A 24,760-nucleotide genomic window follows, 5' to 3' on the forward strand; every position below is an offset into this window, starting at 1 on the left:
ATTTTCGACCATTTATAAAGGGGATGCCCGTCACTTTTCCACAGGTTGGCAGGGTTAAAGTGCACAGATGTCTAACAACAGCAAAAATATAAAGTCCAGGAAAAGGTGACAAATACAGGGTGAACACAGAGAAAATGTGGATTTCATATACACCTCATTCCACAACTGTAAGTGAAGTGTGCATATTTGCTTGGGTACATGATAGGCTGGATTTTGGTAGCTCATAGGATTGAAGGTCCCTTGTATAAGTTGAGTGTAATTATCATTGTCTCCCCTTCTCGATGAATACCGCCTCGTACTGCTCCTCTTTTCCCCCCTACCTCTAGAATTCATAAGGAAGTGTAACATTTCTGGCCTGATTCATCATCCTATCGTAGGGCGCACACTATGTTGCACACTTGGCCCAAGCAAAGCCAGTTCCAGCTGGTCAGCCTATGGCTGACAAAAGCAATGCCTGAAAGAAGAAATGGACCAGAACCAGGGTCAAGTTAGCACATCTTATACAGAGTAGATAGTCTGTTGGCCAAATTTTCCCATCCACACTCAGGATTTTGAGTTGTTGGAGAAATGTTTTCAAGAAGAAATACACCAACCTAGAGTGCCAGCTCATCTGTTGCTGGTTCCCCTGGTGCTGAGGCATGCCTAAATAGGAAATAAACTCCCTAACACTTGAGGACAAGTTCAAATGTGAGAGGAGTGTAGGACTCTGGTCTTCCACTCCTCATGATGCACAGCTCACATTCCAATTTTACAATCGCTCAGGAGATTCATTTAGCCCAGGTGGAATCAACAGGTCTAAGAGTTTGTGTCCCACCTGTTTGTTCTTTCATCCGCTCCATAGTGCTTCACCAAGGTGATGAATCAGTCAATAGAGTGGTTAAGGTCCAGAGGTATTAGGCTAATAGTATACTCAGACAATATATTACTGATGCATCAGAATCCTTTGTGACTAAGGGACAACTGAAGATGGCAGTGTCACTTATCCAAGACCTGGGATTTATAATAAAAGAGTAGCTTTCGGAATTCAAACCCTCTCAGGGAGTCATCTTCATGGGTTTCCTGATAGATACAGTTTGGCAAACACTGAATGTGCCTCAGAAAACTATGCCACTAATGAGAAGGGAACTGAAGAGAACCGTGGTCATAGAGTCTCTCCCTCAGACACCTAACTAGGATAGTGAGACTACTTATGTTGTACATTCAGGCAATATTTCCAGGACCCATTCATTACACAGTTACAAAGACTGAAGGTTATGCACCTCAGGAGGTGCCAGATGGATCACTGATGTTGACAATGGTGCTGCTTCACGCAGTTTGCAAGATGAACCATGAAGAAAGGTATGGGGAGGTTTCACTTTAAGCTCAGGTCGGCACAAAATAATTCTGAATTGAAATTTCCAAACAGATTAGAAACTATCAAAATAGTGGATATCAGAATCTTCAAAAATGAATATCTGAGGTAATGGAGATAGACACTGGTTAACAGTCTAGAAGCCCAAGCCTCAAACAAAATAAACAAGGACGAGATAGCAAAACTATAAGTTAAAAATAATATACGTATTACAAAAAGAAAAATGTTATGCACCACATGAGGGTGTTGCAAGTCCTGCTCTGACAAAGCAGATAACAGTAGATAATAAAGAATCCATGTAAAAAGGCCCCTGCAGCTGTGGTCCTTGAGGTCACCTTTAGTAGCAAATCACACCATATAAGCAAAATGTAAAGTAGCAGACATCCTTCTTTTTCAGGGGCAGCAGTGTCTACTGTTATTATATTTTTAATTCAGATGTTGGTGTTTCCAAAGATCAACCTTGAGATTATGAATCTGGAGAGGATCCCTTGTTAAGTACTGGATGTTGGGTATGCTTCTGAGCGGAGGACTGATGTACTGTGCAAAAAGGCTGCATGTGATCAGTGGTGCCTAAGATGGATGGAGGACCAGTAAGGGAGGATGCCTAGCATAGAGGGGATGGTGGAACATAGATGAGAGGTAGCACAAATTCACAACCTGTTCATCAGCCACAGGCAGGTCCATGCATAAGTGGACAATCAATCCAAATCATCCTGGCTGCCAAAGGATCCTCACTTAAAGGAGTGCATAAACCAATTCAGATGAGGGGACTCAAAGTTTCTTCTCTCAGAAAATTGTGCCAGAGTCAAGGATTCTCGGTTTCCCATTCCAGTCTTTGTTTTCCTGTTTCCTACAGCTTGGCTGAAGCCATGGCCAAGCTACAGGCCTAGTTTATTCAGAAGAGTACTTAAAGGATAAATTGTTCTGTGTGTGCTTAGCTTCCAAAGTCGAGTTACATCTGAAGATTCGGATTTAACCTAGATGACTTCATCCTGTGAAGAGGTAGTGGAAGAGGCTTTAAAGTAGGCTAGTTCTAAAAAGAGGATAGCGCACAGGATTTCTATGCCTTTATGGCTTTTTTTTCATCTGGCACATTTGAAAGTATTTTAACCCCTTGAACGCTCATGACTAGCTCAGCTCGTCATGAGCCACGGTGCTAGTCATGACCTTTAGAGCGCTCGCACGCTGGGGAAATCCCCTGCTGTGCGAACGTTCTTCACAAACGGGTGTGGTCATGACGAGCTCAGCTCGTCATGAGCACACGAGCACCGTGGCTCATGACGAGCGGAGCTCGTCATGAGCGCCGGGGCGCTGTGGGCGCCCCCGCCCCCAGCACAGCGGGGGAATCCGCCCCTCATACAAGGGTTAAGAGGCATCTATAGCCAGTTTCAGGACAGATAGTATAGCTTTCGGAGGAGCTCAAAGCTCTTGAGGAAATAAAATAACTGACCTCTACATCATGCCTTTGACACCACTGTTGCCACAGCTAGCACATTTCACACTGTAAGGATTGCTGTGATTTATTTAAAGAAATCCATGAGAAGCTTGCCCTCGATCAGCTTGCCTTCTACTGTACAAGACGTGATGCCTCCACTTTCACAATAGAGGATGGTTTAGATCAACTGCTAAGGCACGTATGAGCACCATATGGCTTCTTACATTCCTTTCAGTCTTCACTCTGCTGGAGCAGAGAGATTTCTTCCTAATTTAGACTATCAATATCCAAAGGTTGTCCTCCCTTCTTCCCACTTTTGCTAGTACACCAACTGTGATAACGTAGGTCTTTTTCCTATAAAACCATATAGTAAATACTTCCTCTTCCATGTTGTCAAACCAATTAAAAATAATCAAAGCTCATTAGCGGAGGTTATGAAGGGATCTGATCTAATCAAGTGTAAAACAGCCCCTTTTCACGAGGTGGACTTATTTATATAAGGCACATCTTGGAAAGATCAAGCAGAGATTTGCTGAAGGATAGAGACAGCATAGTCAGCCCAACCACCAGACACTTCATCTTTGCAAGACTACCTTCCCATAAGCAGCTTTATACTCTTGGGGTCTATGCATCTTTCAGCAAAGACACGATGCTCCTAAGGGATAACAAAGGTCCATACACCAGTGGTCTCAAACAGAGCTAATATTCTTATCTGGAGAAGGACAGCTAAAATCATAATTTTTAATCCTTCAGTTAGCAAGAGGTGCTGGGTGGTGGTGAAATCATACTGACAAAGATATGCTCCAAACAGTTATCTATTCACATGTGTAGTAGGGTTTCTACCTGCAAGGTGTGTTTATAAGCCATCACCTCTCGGAGCTGCCTCGGATGGCTCCTGCTATTTTCATTTCTTAAAGTGCACTAGGGCACTGGGAGTTGTCTGGCTCCTGTCCCCATTGGCGGCTGTCTTAGGTCAACCCCACCAGTTTTAATTCTGTTTATGTGCTTAGTGTCTCACTTTTTCACTGACTTTTTTATTTTAACTCACCATTTCTTTTCCAGTATCTCCATCTGGGAGGGTAGCCTGCTAGGTTCCAGTTTGTTATCTTTTGGCCCTCAGTTTCGGCGTCCGTCACACCTTAGCCAAGCCCTCTTCTCGGTGAGCTACTTAACCATGACAGTTCTGCAGATGCCCCAAAGGTGCATGTGAGGCAGACCCATCTGCATTTGGATGGCGCCAGAGGCCAGGACCCCTACCCGTTCGTAGCCAGCCATCAACCGTTATGATTCTAAGGAGATTCTACAACTTGCCCCCACTGTTGTTGGAGACTGTCTGCACTCTTTGGACATCGCAGAGGGCGAAACAAGCTGTGGTAAGTATGGGTTCATATTTACGGATTCGATTACAGAGGTCCCTAAGGGAGTTTAAGGTTGGACTCACCTCCTGCACGTTCCTTACCCAAGAACAGGGCTGAGATATATGATTTTCTGAATGATTACCAGACAGATGCGTTATTTTTCTCCAAACATGGCTAGCCGCGAACTAAGCCACTGACAATCTTGCCACAATTCCACAGGATTATGGTATAATGAGACTGAACAGACAGACTCAAAGGGGAGGAGGAATTGCGTTGATTTTTAAACAGATGTTTCCCTCCAACTTTTCAGAAATAGAGAATATGGGCTGAGAGGCATTTTTATCCTGTTATCTAACACCAATCCTGACATGCTCCTGCTCACGGAAACCTGGCTAACATCAGAGTCCCTCCCTGATATCCTGGCTGATTATTACATCCTTCATGCCGATCGCCCCGATGACCGGCCTGGGGGGGTGGCAGCCATCATATCTAAACGCTTGAACTCCATCTCCTCCTATTCTCTCCCCTTCCCTGAGGTAGAGAATTTACTCATCAGTGTGCAAACTGACACCGGTTCCCTTACCTTCCTCCTCCTATACCGGCCTCCCTACTCTATGTCATCCTTCTCCACCGTTATGAGCGAACAACTGTCCAATCTGTTAACGCTGCACTCCAGCTTCGCCATCTTTGGTGACCTAAACTACTGGTTTAACGACACTAATGCCGGCCCCCATGCCACAGAGCTCTTTGAGACTCTTAATAGTCTGAATCTTACTCAACAGGTCACCCAACCCACCCACATTAAGGGACACATCCTGGACCAGATCTGGACTTGCAATCTGGCCTTGTCTCCACCAGACATTGTCCCTTGTGTCTGGTCCGACCACTACCTAGTTGACACCACCATCACCGTCGCCGGTCAGATTTCTGCCCCCCTGATGGCCGGTGGCCTCTAACGGAAATGGAGTACATATGACTCTCAGGGTTTCCTCACTGCCCTGGCCGACACCCGCCCAGCCTGTTCCCCCTTTAATGACATCGACGGACTAGAACGCGACATCGGCTCATGGTTATAATCGGCCAGTGACCTGTTTGCTCCCCTAGTCAAATTCCCCCGTACTAGGCATCAGAACTCCCATAGGTGGTTCTCCGACGACCTCAAGGCTCAGAAATTAAAAACGCGCCAGTTAGAACGCACTTAGAGACGCGATTATTCCGAACTAGCCAGACAGTCCTATCTGGTCGCGCGTAAAGATTATAAAACAGCCATCAGTTTAGCCAAAATGGAACACTTCTCCAACAGGATCTTGTCGGCGGTCGACAAATCAAAGGTGGTGTTCAGAGTCTTGAACGAGTTAACTACAGAGGACAGAACCCTCCCAGTCCAGACCCCCACTCAGGAGGCTTGTGACACACTCAACTCTTTCTTCTTGGACAAAATTACAAAAATTAAAAAATCTATCCCTCCCCTCCCCCAGCCACATTCACCGGACTTTTCCTCTAACAACTCCTCCACTTTCACCACCTTCCCTGCTTTAGACCCCATTTCTCTAGCGGAACTCGCCACCCGCGTGAAATCTGGCTCCCCGAACGACTGCTGTCCACCATCTGTCCTGCGGAGTATATGCCCTAACCTGCCAGATTGTATTGATTATGCTACTTACCAGTATGCATCTGTTCTTGGCATGTAGGGCTGCTGACATTCATATCTATAGCATAGATCGCCGCCTAGTGTTGGGTCCGGATGATTGCACATTGTTGTCCTGGAAGAGTCTTCGAAGTATCACGAGATCGGTGGCTCCTCCCCTGGACTACAGTGCGCATGGGCATCGACTCCATCCTCAGATTGTTTTTAGCCATTGTGGCAAAGATGGAGTGTAACAGTGTAAGCGATGGCCATGCTAAGAGTAAGTGTAAAAAAGTCTGCAGCCGCTACAGGCGCCGGGGAGGAGGGCGGGCGATATGAATGTCAGCAGCCCTACATGCCAAGAACAGATGCATACTGGTAAGTAGCATATTCAGTTCGAGGCATGTGGGCTGCTGAATTCATATCTATAGCATAGAATACATAGCAGTCCCTCCATGAACGGCGGCCGCCTGTGCCAGCTGCAGAAGTCTGAAAAAGTGTTTTAAGAACAGCCTGCCCTACAGCTGCCTGTTGCTTGGAGTGCACATCTACACAGTAATGTTTAGTAAATGTGTGTGGTGTAGACCATGTGGCTGCTCTACAAATATCTTCCAAAAGGGATATTACCAAGGAAAGCCATAGAGGCCCCCAACTTGCGAGTGGAGTGGGCTCTGGGAGGGACCGTCAAAGTGCGCTTAGCCTTGTGATAGCAAATCTGAATGCACTTAACGATCCACCTGGCTATACCTGCCTTGGAAATGGGGTTGCCTTTGTGCTGGGCTGAAAAGGCAACAAAGAGTTGTTGTGTTTTCCTAAAGTCTTTGGTCCTATCGATGTAGTACATCAAAGCACGTTTGACATCAAGAGTGTGGAGCATTCTTTCGGCCACTGTCTCTAGGTTTTGAAAGAATGCGGGCAGTTCAATGGTCTGATTGACATGGAACTGCGAAACCACTTTAGGAAGAAATTTAGGGTTAGTGCGCAGCACCACCCTGTTTGAGTGAATCTGTATGAATGGCTCTTGCACAGTGAGCGCCTGCAGCTCACTCACACGTCGTAGAGACGTAATAGCAATGAGAAAAGCCACTTTCCATGTTAAGAACTGAATCTCACATGAATGTAGAGGCTCAAAAGGTGGGCCCATCAACCTGGTGAGGACCACATCGAGGTTCCATACAGGAGCTGGCGGGGTCCTGGGAGGGATGACCCGCTTCAGCCCTTCTAGGAAGGCTTTAATGGCAGGCACCCTGAAAACCGAGAGATGCTGCCTGTTTTGGAGGTAAGCCGCTATGGCGGATAAGTGTATCCGAATGGAAGCATATGCAAGATTGCATTTGTAAAGATGCAACAAATAACATATGATGTTGGGAATGGATGCATCAAGCGGGTTGATGTGGCGTTCAGTACAGTAAATGACAAACCGCTTTCATTTTGCTGCATAGCAGGCTCTAGTGGTGGGCTTTCTCGCCTCCCGAATGATATCCATGCATTCAGGAGGCAAGTCAAGGTAGCCAAACTCTAAGACCTCCTTGCGGATCCGGATGCTGAATGTCGCCATGGGTCTGTGTCAAAAGCCTGGGTGTGAGGTGCAGCCGTTGATGCGGTACCATGGAGAGTTCTAGAAACGTGGTGTACCATGGCTGGCGTGCCCACTTTGGAGCAACCAGGATGAGTGTCATCGAGTGTGGCATCAGCTTTCTTGCCACCAGCGGTATGAGAGGTGCTGGGGGAAAAGCGTACGCAAATCTGCCTGACCAGTTCATCCATATCGCATTGCCCTGCGACTGTGGGTGAGGGAAACTGGCGGCAAAGCTTTGGCATTTTGCGTTTTCCCTTGTGGCGAACAGGTCTATCTCTGGATGACCCCACTGCTGGAAGTACGGGTGGAGTACTGATGGATGTATCTCCCACTCGTGCATTTGGTGGCTGTACCTGCTGAGCAGGTCCGCCATCTGATTGTCTTTGCCCGGGAGGTGTTCCGCCATGTGGAAGATGTTCCTCTGAATGGCCCACTTCCACATGCTCTGAGCCAGATGAGACAACTGTGGAGAGTGTGTACCTCCCTGCTTTTGGATGTAGTACATGGCCGTCATGTTGTCCGTCCGGATCAACACGACCTTGTTGCACAGATGCACTTTGAATGCTTTCAGCGCCATGAAGATTGCCATCAGTTCTAGGTAGTTGATGTGCCTATTCCTTTGCTGCGTTGTCCATAGTCCCTGCACCTTGTAGTGGAGTACATGAGCTCCCCATCCCTGGAGAGATGCGTCCGTCGTCAGGATAATCTGTGGCACAGGCTCCTGGAACGGTCGGCCCTTGCAAAGGTTGTGTGGATTCCACCAATGCAGAGAGTTGTATGCCCGACCGGTCACCAACACTAGGTCGTTCAACTGTCCCTGAGCCTGAGTCCACTGATGCGCCAAGCATTCTTGGAGCGGACGCATATGTAACCTCGCGTGCGGGACTATGAAGATGCAGGAGGCCATCATGCCTATCAACTGCATGAACACTCTCGCAGGAAGCGAGTGTTGCGGTCTGAACTTTTGGATTAGTGACTGGATGTTGTTGATCCTCACTGAATTTGGTTGAGCCGTGGCCGCCAGGGTATCTATCGTCGCGCCCAGATACTGCCGCACATGGGCCGGCTGAAGGTGCGACTTTGGCTAGTTTAGTGAGAAGCCCAGACCGTGAAGAAGGTGAATGGTGTGGGACATGTCGGCGGCGCACTGCTGGGCTGACTTTGCCTGAACCAGCCAGTCGTCCAGATAAGGGTAGACATGTACGTTCTGTCTCCTGAGGTGCGCCGCCACTGTCGCCAGACATTTGGTGAACACTCTGGGGGCCGTGGTTACTCCGAAAGGAAGGACCTTGAATTGATAATGCCGATTGTGAATAGTGAATCTGAGGTATTTCTTGTGTGATGGATGGAGTGGAATGTGGAAGTAAGCATCCTTGAGGTCCAAGGTTGCGAGGAGGTCTCCCTGATTGAGTAACGGAAGAACTTGCTGCAGCGATAGCATGTGGAAGTGCTCTGAGAGAATGTACTGGTTTAGGGGCCTGAGGTCCAGAATAGGCCTGAGGGACCGGTCCTTTTTCGGGATTAAGAAGTACAGGGAGTACACTCCTGTGCCTTCTTCCTCCACTGGCACGAGCTCTATAGCGCCTTTTTGCAGCATGACAAGAACCTCATGCTGCAATAAGTGCAAATGCTCTGTGGACATAGGACGGTGTTTTGGTGGTATGTTGGGTGGAGTGGATGTGAGCTCCAAACAATAACCGAACTGGATAAGTTTCCTGACCCACCTGTCTGTGGTGATGGATTTCCAGACTGGCAGGAACTGCTGGAGTCTCCCTCCCCCCCCCCGACAGGTGTGGAATGGTCGGGGGGCAGTGACAGGGAGTCACTGTTTGTGGGAGGCGGAGGAAAGGGAGTTGTTGTTGCCCCTGCCTCTGCCCTTGGCGCTGTTGCCCAGATAACCTCCTCTACTTTGCTTGGGGTAAGAGGATTGCGCCCCACCTTTATTGAATTGTGTTTGCTGCGACATCTGGCCTCTGGAAACACCTCTATTGCCTGAGCGACGAAAAGTGCTCCCCCTAAACTGTTGGGACTGGAGAGCTCCCATGGACTTAGCAGTCTCGGTATCCTTTTTTATTTTTTCCAAGGTGGTATCCACTTCAGGACCAAATAATCTGTCAGGGTTTACCGGCTGGTTCAGTATGGTAGTTTGGATCTCAGGCTTAAACCCGGAGATTCTGAGCCATGCCTGACGTCTCAACATCACACTGGTGTTAATTGCCCTGGCTGCAGTGTCCGCAACGTCTAGTGCACACTTAATGGAAGCGTTGGAGATGAGCTTCCCTTCCTAGATGAGCATCTCCGCTGCCTCTTTATATTGGTCTGGGAGCTGTTGCAACACGGTCTCTAGTGTGTCGTAGTGTGCCCTGTCGTACCGAGCCAAGAGTGCCTGCGTGTTAGAAATACGCCAGATATTGGCCGCCTGAGCTGCTACTCTCTTTCCTGATGCCTCCAGCACTTTGGATTCTTTGTCCGGGGGAGGAGCTTCACCAGTGGTCTGCGAATTCGCCCTTTTGCGGGCATTAGAAACGACCAGGGAGTCCAATGGCAACTGGCCCTTGATGTAGGTTGGATCGCCAGGTGCCGGTCTGTATTTTTTTTCAATTCTAGGATTGACTACCCTTGACCGCGTGGGTTCCTTAAAGATGTCCGCAGCATGTTTCAGGACCCCCTTTAGCATCGGGAGAGTCTTCACAGTCTTTTCAGCTGTCGAAAAAGTGTCAAAGAGGAAGTCCACCTCCACAGGGTCAGCATGCAGCTCAACGTCGTGGTTTTTTGCCACCCTCTCGATCAATATTTACAACAAGGGGTGGTGATGGACAGAGTCTCTGAATTAAGCAGAATACTCTCACCCAGTCAAGAGATCAGGGCTAAATCCAACACCGTTTTTTAGCTCATTGCACCATCCCAGTTTCAGAACCTGGCTGTATGCAAATTAGTCTGTCCCTGGCCCAGTGCATCATGGGAACAGGGCAGACCAGACTACAAAAGCCAATTCTTACACTGGGAAGGAAACAAGCTTCCGGGGACCGGTTTCTGGCATTTCAGCCGTCTTCGGCCCGGCTTGCTTGAATCCTGATGGTGCAATGAGCAAGGGACTCACATCTGAGTATACCCTTCCACGCTTAGGGTGGACAAAAATATTTACAACAAGGGGTGGTGATGGACAGAGTCTCTGAATTAAGCAGAATACTCTCACCCAGTCAAGAGATCAGGGCTAAATCCAACACCGTTTTTTAGCTCATTGCACCATCCCAGTTTCAGAACCTGGCTGTATGCAAATTAGTCTGTCCCTGGCCCAGTGCATCATGGGAACAGGGCAGACCAGACTACAAAAGCCAATTCTTACACTGGGAAGGAAACAAGCTTCCGGGGACCGGTTTCTGGCATTTCAGCCGTCTTCGGCCCGGCTTGCTTGAATCCTGATGGTGCATTGAGCAAGGGACTCACATCTGAGTATACCCTTCCACGCTTAGGGTGGACAAAAATATTTACAACAAGGGGTGGTGATGGACAGAGTCTCTGAATTAAGCAGAATACTCTCACCCAGTCAAGAGATCAGGGCTAAATCCAACACCGTTTTTTAGCTCATTGCACCATCCCAGTTTCAGAACCTGGCTGTATGCAAATTAGTCTGTCCTTGGCCCAGTGCATCATGGGAACAGAGCAGACCAGACTACAAAAGCCAATTCTTACACTGGGAAGGAAACAAGATTCCGGGGACCGGTTTCTGGCATTTCAGCCGTCTTCGGCCCGGCTTGCTTGAATCCTGATGGTGCAATGAGCAAGGGACTCACATCTGAGTATACCCTTCCACGCTTAGGGTGGACAAAAATATTTACAACAAGGGGTGGTGATGGACAGAGTCTCTGAATTAAGCAGAATACTCTCACCCAGTCAAGAGATCAGGGCTTAATCCAACACCGTTTTTTAGCTCATTGCACCATCCCAGTTTCAGAACCTGGCTGTATGCAAATTAGTCTGTCCCTGGCCCAGTGCATCATGGGAACAGGGCAGACCAGACTACAAAAGCCAATTCTTACACTGGGAAGGAAACAAGCTTCCGGGGACCGGTTTCTGGCATTTCAGCCGTCTTCGGCCCGGCTTGCTTGAATCCTGATGGTGCAATGAGCAAGGGACTCACATCTGAGTATACCCTTCCACGCTTAGGGTGGACAAAAATATTTACAACAAGGGGTGGTGATGGACAGAGTCTCTGAATTAAGCAGAATACTCTCACCCAGTCAAGAGATCAGGGCTAAATCCAACACCGTTTTTTAGCTCATTGCACCATGCCAGTTTCAGAACCTGGCTGTATGCAAATTAGTCTGTCCCTGGCCCAGTGCATCATGGGAACAGGGCAGACCAGACTACAAAAGCCAATTCTTACACTGGGAAGGAAACAAGCTTCCGGGGACCGGTTTCTGGCATTTCAGCCGTCTTCGGCCCGGCTTGCTTGAATCCTGATGGTGCAATGAGCAAGGGACTCACATCTGAGTATACCCTTCCACGCTTAGGGTGGACAAAAATATTTACAACAAGGGGTGGTGATGGACAGAGTCTCTGAATTAAGCAGAATACTCTCACCCAGTCAAGAGATCAGGGCTAAATCCAACACCGTTTTTTAGCTCATTGCACCATCCCAGTTTCAGAACCTGGCTGTATGCAAATTAGTCTGTCCCTGGCCCAGTGCATCATGGGAACAGGGCAGACCAGATCTCTTGACTGGGTGAGAGTATTCTGCTTAATTCAGAGACTCTGTCCCTCACCACCCCTTGTTGTAAATAGCCCTCTCGATCAAGGCATTGAATGCCGCAGAATCCTCAGTGGGAGAGGTCTTGACGTTGTAGACCTGAGGGTCAAGGGCGGGTTGCTGATCCCCTTGGTCTCCTGCCTTTACCCATGAGTCCTGTTGTTCATCAGGATCTGTGTTGGCAGGAAAGTTGTATTCCTCGTCCTCATCCCCAGCATCCTCCACATCCGAATAGGTTGGTGAGGGTGTGGCAATTCTTGGAGTCCGAGGAGCCAGTGGTTCGACCAAGACCGGTGAATCCGAAGCAGGCTTCTTGCGCTTTAGAGGAATTGTGTATGACTCCAAAGGCTTCGTCGCCGTAATCTTCCTTTTGTAAAGCGTAAGCTTCCCGGTGTCGGCATCGATGAAACGCTCCGACTGCTCCTCTACCAATGGTGGTCGATGCTGCAAGCCCCCAGCCGGGTGAGTAGGCTTCGACCCCGCAGAACCCTGCAAGTTCGCTTCGGGCACCGACCGTGGTGCGAAGGCCTTCGGTGCCACCTTCGGCGGCAACGTGAAGAGGAGTGGCGTCGATGACTTTGACGTGGGGCATGATTGCTTCGGGGCGGAAGGTGTCTTGGGGTCTTCCGCCGAAGCCTTGTCCCTGATACGTTTCAGGGAGTCCGAGACCTGCTTCGTAAAGGAAGCGGACGGCTTCGTCGACACGACAGACGATCTCGGTCCACCAACGTGTGAAGACTCGAGCGTCGATGACTTGGGCTGTTCCGGCCGAGGCTTAGGAGCATCCTTCTTAGGCGTGCTACGCCCCCATTCCGCGACAGCAGACGTCGACGCCGACTGTATCGGGTCGGCGGCCTGGGTAACCGTTTTTGGGGCCCCAGTCTTCGGCTCGACGCTCTTGCTGGTCTTCGGCTCGACGCCCTTCTTGGACTTCGGCTCTACGCCCTTGCTTGACTCTAGCTCGACGCCCTTCTTGGAATTCTGCTCGACGCCCTTGGTCAATTTTGGCTGGACGCTCTAGCCCGACTTCACCGGGTCGACAGCTTTCTTCGGCCTGGGTTGTCCCGACACCTCGGAAGACGAGGGTGTCGACAGGGGAGCAGACGTCTTCGGTTTCGATGGCGTTTCAAACACTTTCGGTTGTGTCGACACCGAAGGCTTCACTTTCGGTTTCGTTTTCGACAATGGCGGCTCCGCCGAAGTGTCCGTAGCCGGGCCTGGAGGCGGGGCCGTGGATCCTGGTAGAAGGTCTTGGGTAAGGCCGAGTGGCGATCCCTCGACCTGAGCCTTTGTAATTGTTCGAATGGGGCATAGCTCTTCCTTTGAGCTATCTTCCATGGCCCCATAGGCATCATTGTCGTCTCCTACCTCGTCGACGACTTCTTCTACGTCTAGGCCTTCGACATCCACTTGATAGTCGTAGTAGATTTCCTCCGCTGGAGGTGAAATCTGCATCTGAACTTCGTGTTCGTCTGCTTCCTCGCTGTCGAAGATGTCCACCGGTGCCGACTACCGGGCCTCCATGCGCGCCGCGCACCGAAGCCGAATCGTGGTCCGGCGACAGGCACTTGTTGCACACCGGGTGGACGTCGATGTGTGGGTACTTCGATCCGCACACGGGACACTTCTTGAACGGGGTCCGTTCCATGTTGTGTCGTCAAAGGTCTTGCTGCATTGACTGGGCCTCGATCACCGAAGAGTCACGCGACTCCCTGGATGTCCAACTCGGGAAGCGAGTCGGAACAGAACTGGGCACCGAACGCAAACAATACCGTCGGTTCGAAAAAGGCCTTTTGGCCTCGAAAAAGTTTATGTTGATTCCGAACTGGAGATAACGAAATTACATCCGAACCCGATTGGCGGAAAAAAACAATCTGAGGATGGAGTCGATGCCCATACGCACTGTAGTCCAGGGGAGGAGCCACCTATCTCGTGATACTTCCAGGACAACAATGTGCAATCATCCGGACCCAACACTAGGCGGCGATCTAGGCTATAGATATGAATTCAGCAGCCCACATGACTCGAACCCTGCATTTACTTAACAGATCACTCAGCAGTGGCACTTTCACCACTTTTTTTTAAAGAGGCCATTCTAGTGCCCCTCCTCAAAAAACCCGGCGCCGACCCCGCGGAGCCGTCAAATTATCGCCCCATTTCCCTCCTTCCGTACTTCTCTAAACTAATGGAGGCCCATGTCACCCGGTGCCTGTCAAACTTTATTGAATCTTCCTGTCACCTCGAGCCTAATCAGGCCGGCTTCAGACCTGCCCACTCTACAGAGGCAGTCATCCTGGCAGTTCTGGACACACTCAGGAGCAACGCGGATGCGGGGTCCCCTCAAGCCCTCGTTCTCCTGGACTTGTCGGCCACGTTATATATCATATATATATCATAACATCCTCCTCCACCGTGTCGAGCAGGCAGGCATCCAGGGTACTGCTCTCGAGTGGGTCAAGTCCTTCCTCACTGGAAGGACACAGGCGGTTCGCCTGGGTCCCTACACTGCCAAAAAAAAAAAAAACACGTCCTGCGGAGTCCCCCAAGGCTCCTCCCTTTCACCGCTTCTTTTTAATTTATACCTCCGGCCACTGATCCAATCTCTTCTGAAATGGGACATCATCGTCTACAACTATGCCGATGATTTACAAATTATCTTTTCACTCAACTCATCACACGCCATCAGTACGTTTCACGCAGCCATGATTCACATCCAACTCTGGATGAACCAGAACCAATTGAAGCTGAACCCCGGCAAAACTGAGTTCCTTCTCCCCGGATTCAGTCACGCCCACTGGGGCCCGCAGTTCTGGCATCCGGAGTTCGGCTCCCCCCCAGTCCCGGCAAAAGCAGTAAAGAGCCTGGGCGTAATCATTGACGCCGAACTTTCCCTCAGAGCCCAAGTTGGAGCAGTAGTTTCATCCTGCATGTACCAATTACGGAGGATCCGTAAAGTCCGCCATCTTCTTCCCCCTGCAGCACTTACTCAAGCTGTTATCTCACTCGTGCTCTCCCGTCTGGACTTCCCTAATTCCATCTACTACGGACTCCCACAATTCTTGTTACATCGCCTCCAAGTCGTCCAGAATCAAGCAGCCAGCTTGATTCATGGAACCCCCAGATGGCAATCGGCCAAGCCTTTGCTTCACAGCCTTCATTGGCTCCCAATAGACCAAAGGGCAGCCTTCAAGGTGGCATGCCTCACTTTCAAAACCCTTCGTTGTTCTGGCCCCGTGTTCCTGAAATCTCTCATCCGTCCTCACTGTCCTTCCGATCAGCCCATCGTCATCTGCTAGTCACTCCTAAAAGCAAAACCAAGAAATTCGGCGATCGCCGGTTCTCCTACCTAGCTCCCGTTCTGTGGAATCTCCTTCCTCTCTCAGTCAAATCCTCCTCTTCACCTTTTCCCTCCCCTTAGCTAGATTTCGGCTACTCATGCTCCCTCCTTACTCATTCTGTCTCTCAGCGCCAGGAAGCTTCGGCGTCAGTGCGCTCTATAAATGTCACCTAAGATAAGATAAGATAAGATAAGGAGGCAGCTTTTTTTACTCTTTATCCAGAAACTGCACGTTAGCGGGTTTTTCGATTCATCACCTACCTGGTTCAGCCGCGCAATTTATAACTGCCTTAACAGATATTTTACCTGCCTTTGAGTTACGCTACACCAATTTCTTAATCTTGGGAAACTTCAACCTGCATTTTGAGGAAGCCACATGTCGGTCGGCTGCCTCCCTCATTGAAGACTCCAATTTGTCCAACTGGTACAAGCTACCTCACACTTTGGATCCCATATCTGTGAACTCTTCCTGTGTGAGTGTGGCTCTTTCCATACCTGTGTCATGGTTGGACCGTTTCGTCTTCCCTTTCCAGGTCGGTATGTCCTCTCCTATAACAGCGTTGTCTGGAGGTCAGCAGAACAAAACGTGGAAGTGGACTAAGGTCACTCCAGCTACCTTTAAGAAGACTTGGACTGCCAACCACTCCAATTTTAGGGATTGCGTTAACACAGCAAACCCACAATTAGAAAACAGGATTAGTGATGCATTGGATTGTATCACACCTATGACCATTTGTATTGTATTGTATTGTTATTGCATTTATATAGCGCCTACCACCCCTGACGAGGCGTCAAAGCCCTTTTTCAGCAAGTAGCATGCTACTCTGGAACCAATAAAGGATTAGCGGTGAAATCAGTATAGCGAAATGTAAAATTAATTTGAGCAGTGGCTATGTTAGTCTGTTATTTGGATTGAGAAGGATAGTGGAGGGATAAGGGTTGATTTATATTGCGCTTGCCACCCCTGATGAGGCGTCAAAGTGCTTCTAGGCAAGTAACACTCTGCTCCGAAACAAAGTCTGAGGGAATACGAGATTAATTTGAGTGGTGGATATGTTAGTCTGTTATTTGGATTGAAAAAGATAGTGGAGGGAAGGGTTTGCATTTATATAGTGCTTACTATCCCGGATGAGTTGTTGAATTGCTTTTTGCCGGGTAGCATGCTACTTCGAAACCCAAACAGGATTAGTGGGGCATTAGTATAGGGAAATATGAAATGAATTTGAGTGGTGGACATGTCTGTATGTTATTGGATTGAAAAAAAATAGTGGAGGGATCGAAGAGGGAACGGTTTAGAAAGTTTATTTTTTTGGGGAGTTTATAGCAGAAGGAGGGGGTTTGGGATGAGTAAAGAGGAGGTGGAGGGGGAAGAGTTGGAGGGAAGGGCTGAGAAAGGCTTGTTTGGGATATCTGAATAGTAAAAAAGGTATGAGATGATGCAAGGAGGGATATAGGAGGGAAGAATCTACAAAGGGTTATTTTGGGGGTCATAGTAAGTGTATGGGGTCTGGGATGAATGAGAGAGTGGAGGTAGAAGATATATTGATAGAGTTATAGTGAAATACTGGAGTACATTGGCGAGAGTAGTACAATGAGGTTTGAGATGAGTCAGAATGGCTGTAGAGAATATATTGCGTGAGATACACGGTAGTGAATTGGATATGCTGAATTTGCAGCAAAGTAATAAATATAAAGATACATAAGTACATGGAAGGTATATGCATAAGGGAGGTAATATATGTAGATTAAAGTTGCAGTTAATAAATTAAGACTTAAGTGTCCTTTAAATTAAATTATTTGTTTTTGTAATTGAATAATGAAGCAATTGTAGATAGTTATGATAAAATATTTACTTATTTATGCAGTCACTTATATACATGTTAAACATAGATTAATCTGTTGTGACGATCACTGAGCAAGTTGTTGTTTTGAAAGGTCTGCCTAGTGTTCTGTTCTTGGATGCCCACCATTATGTCTCCTTCTGTACCTTTTCTGTTACAACCACTAGATCTTCCCAACTCCTGGGGGTTTGTAGCCAGTTGTTGTATAGCCATTTTTGTAGAGGACACATGGGTAATGAGGGGAATGCATGATGCCATCAAGCCCATTAGTTTCATAAACGTCCTCACTGGTAGAGGCGAGTTTTCTCCTTGATTGCTTGAATGCTCCTTTGAGTTGGGTACACCCATGCCATCTTGGGAATTTAGTCTTGCCCCTAGGAAGATTTTTTGCCTGGTCCGGGTTTAGCAATGATTTCTTGAGCTTTATGAAGAAACCCAGCCTTTGCAGCGTTGTGATTACCTTGTGTATGGGTCTGTGGCATTTTTGTTTTGAGTTTGCCGCTACCAACCAGTCGTCTAGATAACGGCAGACGTGGATTCTCTTTCTTCTTAGGAAAGCTGCCGCTGCAGCTAGGCACACATATTTTCAAAGCAAGAGTAGTTATGGTTATGAACGACAGCCCAAACGCTAGTCTTGTAAGGTAATAGCTTTAGGCAATCACCCTCTAATGGTCAAACTACTCAACAATCATGAATACAATTGAACAGACAAAAATACACAAAAGGGAGTGCCCCAAGAGTCCAACAATTGCATTATAGAACTTGTTCTCATTTTTCTCCTCTTTTCACGAATAACTTATAATTCATTGGTGTCAATCCCAATATACTTTTCTCCAACACAAAAATAACATGGGAGCAGTAGTATGAAGTCTGGAAACAGTTCTCTTTATTATTATTCAAAATATCAATGAAACAGCCTAGACAACACGTTTTGTCCTGTAAAAGTACTTCATCAGGGTTCATGTATATATTTTCAGCAATATCACATTGAAGTCCATGTGGGAGGGAATCAGTTCTCCCAGAGATTTTTGGAACACTCCTATATTATCGTAGAACAATAATTGAAGGCCATATAGCAATAATGCAGCATAATATCTACACCCATTAGGTTCCGGTGAGCTCAGAGCGGGTTGCATTATGCGCCACCATCATCAAGTACATTCTTATACAAAGATAGTCATAAACCCTGATGAAGCCCTTTCAGAGGACTCTTAAGGCACTACCTTTTGTGCGTTTTTTAAAACTCTTGGTGCCGATTTTATTCCAAAAGGTAAGACTCTGAATTGGTAGTGTGTGTCTTCATGCATGCATCCGAGGTTCTTCTTGTGTCCTTCATTCATGATAATGTGCAGATAGGCATCTTTGAAGTCGGTGCCGGGGAGATCGGCGCCGGTGGATCCGATCCCTGATCCTTGGGAGGCCGGGGGCCGGAGCCGCCGGTGATGGCAAAGCAGGACTCCCACACGGGCCCACGGGGCCCGTAGGTGCACCGGTGGGGCCAGATAGCCCAAAGAGTGAGGCCATGGCAGCAAGAAACTCTTGCACCTGAGCAGGCGTCGCCGCCGCACCTGGGGAGGAGGGGTAGACTGGGGGGCGATGTTGCAGACGTTGCTAGAGCCGAAGGGGTGGCACCGCCCACACCCTCAGCCGCGACAGGCGAGGGGTAGTCTAAGAGCGACGATGTTTCTTCGACTTCCTCTTGGAATGCTTCGACTTACCTGACCCCCGAGTGCGAAGACTTCGATCCAGAAGAATGATGGTGAGGACTCCGCGACCGGTCCCTCGACCTCCCACGGGACCGGGACCTCGACCGGCGCAGAGCTGACTGCCGGACTTCAATTACCTGGGGGTAATTCTAAGGTAAGGAATCTATCACTATGTGTTTCTTTCAGATAAGCCTATTAACGAATCAGAAGCCAGCATTTACAAGGGACTATGACACAAGCCAATGAAAAATATGGCACATGGCATACAGCATGCCTCGCAGAGCAGCGCATGCACTGCCCAGGTTCGACCTAAAAAGCTAACACACTATCAGTGAGACACTGTTTGAAGTATAGAAGCGTTCAGCAAGGTTACTGTGCACTTGCACTGCTGACACTCAATCACCTACCCCGCAAGTGTATGTTAGCCCCATCCATTGGGCCCCTGGGAGCCCCCCTGACCTGAAGAAAACAAGTTGTGGTTGACAGAAACACTCATTCAAAACAGCTACTTTGACATTGTTTTGAATGCATTCCACTGAAAGGCAATTCAAAAAGTGAGCTGAGCCCTTACTAGCTTAATATGGGAAACAGAAATGTTAACTGTTGTGAAATTTCAAGATTTAAAAGTGGTTTACTGGCCTTTGTGGGTGGCCCTGTGAGTAGTAACTGAGAAGGACCATGACGCCAGACTAAGGTCCATAGGCTCTCTACCAAACAGCACATACATGTCATGCTGGTCCTCAAGTGACATTATTAAAGCATGCCACCTTAACGGTGTAAAAGTATAGCCCATCTTGTATAGGCTCTTCAAATTCAAACTTCCTCTGGTGCCATATTTTTGCTCTACCAAAGTGCATTTACAACTTAGGTTGTCACCTGTTCCCAACAGTTTCAATGAACTTGCAGATAATTTGGTTTGTGTTTTGTGCAGCCATTGCAGTAACACAAATCCAATGGATCAATCCAACGTGCAGCTACGTCTTTCACACTGAAACAGTCTTTTCATTCCCACACACGGGAATCAATCAGTAATCTCAGGGCAAAGAAGGGGCGCTGTGAAGACCTCGCTTTATCAGCTTTAGCAGCAGTGTAAGCTAATAAATGTCGCTCACAAGAAATACAGCCTCAATCGAAGAGTTAACAGGAGCAAGGAATAATAAAAGATGGGTAAATAGAAGAGGGAAAGATGGAAACAATATTGAATGGTAGCAAGGATGTACGGATAAATGATAAATGAGTAAATGAATAAGTGAGCCGATGAATGGGTGAAAGGATGAGTCAATGGATAGGTGAACAGACAGGTGAAAGGATGGTGGAGTAAAAGGACGGATGAGTGATGGAAGGGGGATGGACAGGTGAAAGGATGACAGAGTAAAAGACTGGATGGATGAGTGGGTAAACAGACAAGTGCATGGACGGCAGAGTGGGTGGACAATTGGATGGATGGGTGGATGGCAAAGTGGATGAATGCATGATGGATGAGAAGGTGGATGGATGGAAGATGGATGAGTGGATGGAAGGATCGCAGGCAGAAAGGGTGTATGGATGGCAGGCAGAGAGGTTGCATAGCTGGGTGGCAGAGTGGATGGATGGATGGATTGATTGCAGAATGGAAGGATGCATGATGGGAGGATGAGTGGATGGCAGGGTCGATAGGTGGAAGGATTGATGGCAGAGTGGATGAATGGATGGACTGATGATTGGCAGAGGGGAGGATGGAATATGGAAAGATTGAATGATGGATGAAAGAATGAATGGATGACAGAATGTAAAGGTAAAATGGGGGATATCAGCGGGTGGATGGAAGTGCAAAAGGATGAATGGATAGATACGTGGATGGAAGAGAAAAGGGAGCTCTTTTAGCGAGGGTTGGGCTCACTCGCTTTGTTTGCTTGGTGCCATCAGAGGTTTAGTTTTAAGTGGGGGTGGGTGGGAGGTAATTACATTTTCTGGCTACTCTTGGGACAAAGCTCATACTGATGAAAACTTGTGCCCACTAGATCCACCATCCAAATGGAACTCCCATCCTAAGCCGTGCCTTACATGCTAAACCCATACCACCTCCCAGCTGCAAAAATATGCCGTTCACCGATCGCAAGCAGTTCTACAGCCTACGGGCCATGCTAGCAGGGCTCCTACGAGAAACTCTGCAACTGCATTTACGACTTGAAAATTGGAGCGCTCAAAGGCGAGCTGATCTGCGCGTGATGGGCCTATTACCACCAGCGCTATTACAGCACCCGCCGCAGCCCGGGCTCTGGAATGTCACAAGCTGCAGAGCTCGCACCGCCCCAGCGCTTGACAGCACCATCACTGTTTCCAGACGCTTTGCCGGGGACCTGGAATTAACAAATGGATGTACCAAGGCCCAGCACTCAAACCAGGGCACAAGTCCTAAAAAAAGAAGTGGGAGGGGAATCGGACGTCACGAAAGGTGGCTTGCACTCAGTTGCAGTTTATAGTTATCGAGCTCCCGGTAAAATAAGTGGGGGGACGCCGTCCACCCGCGTGGTACCTCGACTCGAGCCCTGACTCAAACAGAGTCGCTGGTACCAAGTGGCTGTGTATTATTGGTCGATGGCACACAGTGGCGCTGGAAGAAGGGGTGCTACGCATTTACTGTGTGCTGAAGTTCAAATCGCCTCGTGACAGGCACCTTTGTTTGACAGAGTGCTGCTAATTGTTTAAACGCAGAGAGCTGTGTCTACTATTCGGGTCTCTGACCGCTTGTTTAGGAAATTTTGTAATTTTAACTAGTGACATTCTTGATGGAATATAGGGGAACAGAGAACGTCAGAGTACTTCAGAGGTTTTCTAATAGATACATGAAGACGTACGTACGTACGTAACGAAGTAGAGTACAGCCATCTTGAAATCTACATCAGCTACATGGAAAGTACAATCAAGGCACTAAGGTCAGGTGATGTGGATGGCCAGCACCCCATGTTCCAGCTCCCCTGATGGCACGTGTTTGAAATAAAACAGCAATATAAATTACTCCTTTACTAACACGATCACAATCTATCCCAGTATACATTTTATCATGCGTCGTTACAAACTACGAAAACGAGTTATCCCTACTTTAACGCAAGTTCTAGCATCCATTCTCAGAACGCCCCTGCTTGCTTGTAACATTGTTGCTGCGGAGATGCTGCTTAATCCGCCAGCAAGCATGCCAGGGCTCACTCAGTCGTTCCTCCTTCCAGGACTGGGACACTGAGCTGGTTAATAAAACCAATTTGAACCCCTAGTCAAAATCTGCACGGAGGTCGGAGAAAAAGGCTCAGCACATACCGTTGAGCCTGCAACATACTATGGCTGCTGGCCAATAAACCCTCGCCGGTAAGCAGACTGTCTCGACATAGTACTGGCTCTATAAGGGCCAAGTAAGCCTTCTCCATTCTGTTTCCGTGACGAGAGAATTCTTTCTGTCGTGCAGGCTTCTAAGTGTTGTAAAAACGTCTCTGTCCGAAGCGCCCTGAAGCCATGCTTGAGACTATGCAAAGCATCACACTCAATGACATACTCAAGGCTAAATTATGCAAGCATGTTTGAGACTACCTATGTAATCATCTTTTGTGAAAGGAAAAAAAAAAATTCCACTGCATATTAGTATTATGTATTTATATTTTATAATGTATCCTTTTCATCTATTTGTCTTTAAAGGTATAAAAAACTGAAAACTTGTTTAGAAAACGAATATACCCCCTCTTATTTACGGCCCTGATACAGTGGGGGAGTTGGCTCTTCAGCTACGCTAGGTGGTAGAGCTCACATGAGGAAGGGAGGGAGGGGGTGGAAGGTCTTCATTTAGTCAACTTTCTGCTACTGTTTGCAGGCGCTTCTCGGGGCTATTTCCTCCTACTAGAATGGAGTGTACTGGGGAGAACAGCATTTCGTGTCAATTTTAAAAATATTTCGCTGGGTGCTTTGGGCATGCACTGGTAAGGGTGTCAGCGCGGTGCTGGTCTTCTGTAGTGGAGAGGTGCGCTGCTTAATTGTGTGGTGGGGGAGGGGAGAAGAGTTGGTATTGGAAGGGCTGGGTGAGCAGTAGCCTCTCACACCTGCATAAATTAAACCTGCATAGAGCTGCTTTCAGCCTGAGTCCTGTATGGCGACCCTGCCAGTAATTCGACGGAGGGGGGGGCGGGGTGCGACGGTAGATGGGGCAAGCTGCCAGAAGACTTTAGTTTTCTGAAAAGTTCTTATCACACACCCAGGAAAGGGAGAGGAGGAGAGAGGAGGCGGGAGCAAAGGCAACAGACAACTGCTCGCAGGCACTTTACACTTAATTGGGCCATTTAACAAGGAGTGGTGGGGGCGGGCACACAGAGACAAAGAGGCACTGCAGCTGCCACGCTGTGTGCCGCTACTTGCTCCTGCGGCAAAACGATGTGGGAGTTAACTTTTCAGAAGAGGAGGAACATGCACCCACCTTTAGCCATTTGTAGGCTTTTATTCTAAAAAGACATAAGCAAAAGCCCACCCAATGCATGGGAGGAGTCGGACCCACACAGAGTAGCTACAAGAAGCCTCGCAGATCAGTGCATGAGCGCTGCGCTAGGCTTGACATAAAAACATATGTTTTTGATAACACACATTTATTAGAACCTCATGTTAGCGTCTTTCTAACAGAACACCATCTTGCAGATATTGCAGACATTCTCATAGGATTTATATTTTGTTCTACTACTACAATTTGCATTTAAGGTAGAATTGCTGAACAGCAGTTTCAAGAGCTTTCTAGAACACAGAAATAAAATTACATTCTCCGTTGATGAGCTCCACTGTTGCTTCCATTTATCCCCCACGCACCTCAGTGACAGTGTGCAGACTGTTTAATCAAAAAGACTATACCAAATGCTTACCTGCTGCTTTAACATTGATACTGTAGTGTATGCGTGGACCTGGACGGTAATATTCACAGAAGAGGTTGCATCTTCAACACCAACCTTCATACTGAAAACAACAAGAAAAGGAAACTCTGTTATACACTGTGAACCTTATTTTCACATGGTCACTTAAAGGAAATTCAGCTACATCCCCCACTATTTCCAACTCTGACTGCTTCTATTTCCCATGATTCAGAAAAGGGGGTGGTGATGAACAGAGTGTCTGAATTAAGCAGACCACTCTTACCCTGTCCAAAGATCAGGGCTTGATCCATCACCGTTATTTAGCTCACTGCCCCATCCCAGCTCAGAACCTGGCTATATGCAAATTAGTCTGTCCCTGGCCCAGTGCATCATGGGAACAGGGCAGACCAAACTACCAAGCCAATTCTTCACCAGAAAGGAGACAAGTTTCCGGGGACCGGTTTCTGCCATTTCAGGCGTCTTCGGCCCGGCTTGCTTGAATCCTGATGGAGCAGTGAGCAAGGGACTCATGTCTGAGTATACCCTTTCACGCTTATGGTGGACAAAATGATTCAGAAAAGGGGGTGGTGATGAACAGAGTGTCTGAATTAAGCAGACCACTCTTACCCTGTCCAAAGATCAGGGCTTGATCCATCACCGTTATTTAGCTCACTGCCCCATCCCAGCTCAGAACCTGGCTATATGCAAATTAGTCTGTCCCTGGCCCAGTGCATCATGGGAACAGGGCAGACCAAACTACCAAGCCAATTCTTCACCAGAAAGGAGACAAGTTTCCGGGGACCGGTTTCTGCCATTTCAGGCGTCTTCGGCCCGGCTTGCTTGAATCCTGATGGAGCAGTGAGCAAGGGACTCATGTCTGAGTATACCCTTTCACGCTTATGGTGGACAAAATGATTCAG

General features: G+C 48.0%; 1 protein-coding gene across 1 annotated transcript in view; it reads right to left on the reverse strand.

Moving 5' to 3' along the window:
- The window catches only part of LOC144828452 (ranBP-type and C3HC4-type zinc finger-containing protein 1-like), a 540,072-nt gene that overhangs the window by 368,514 nt on the left and 146,798 nt on the right, over window positions 1–24,760 (reverse strand). The window contains exon 5 of the mRNA XM_078686629.1: window positions 23,853–23,943. Coding sequence (XP_078542755.1) covers window positions 23,853–23,943 — 91 coding nt within the window. The remainder of the gene's footprint in view (window positions 1–23,852; window positions 23,944–24,760) is intronic.

This window comes from Lissotriton helveticus, chromosome 4_1, assembly GCF_964261635.1.
Source record: "Lissotriton helveticus chromosome 4_1, aLisHel1.1, whole genome shotgun sequence".
NCBI lineage: Eukaryota > Metazoa > Chordata > Amphibia > Caudata > Salamandridae > Lissotriton > Lissotriton helveticus.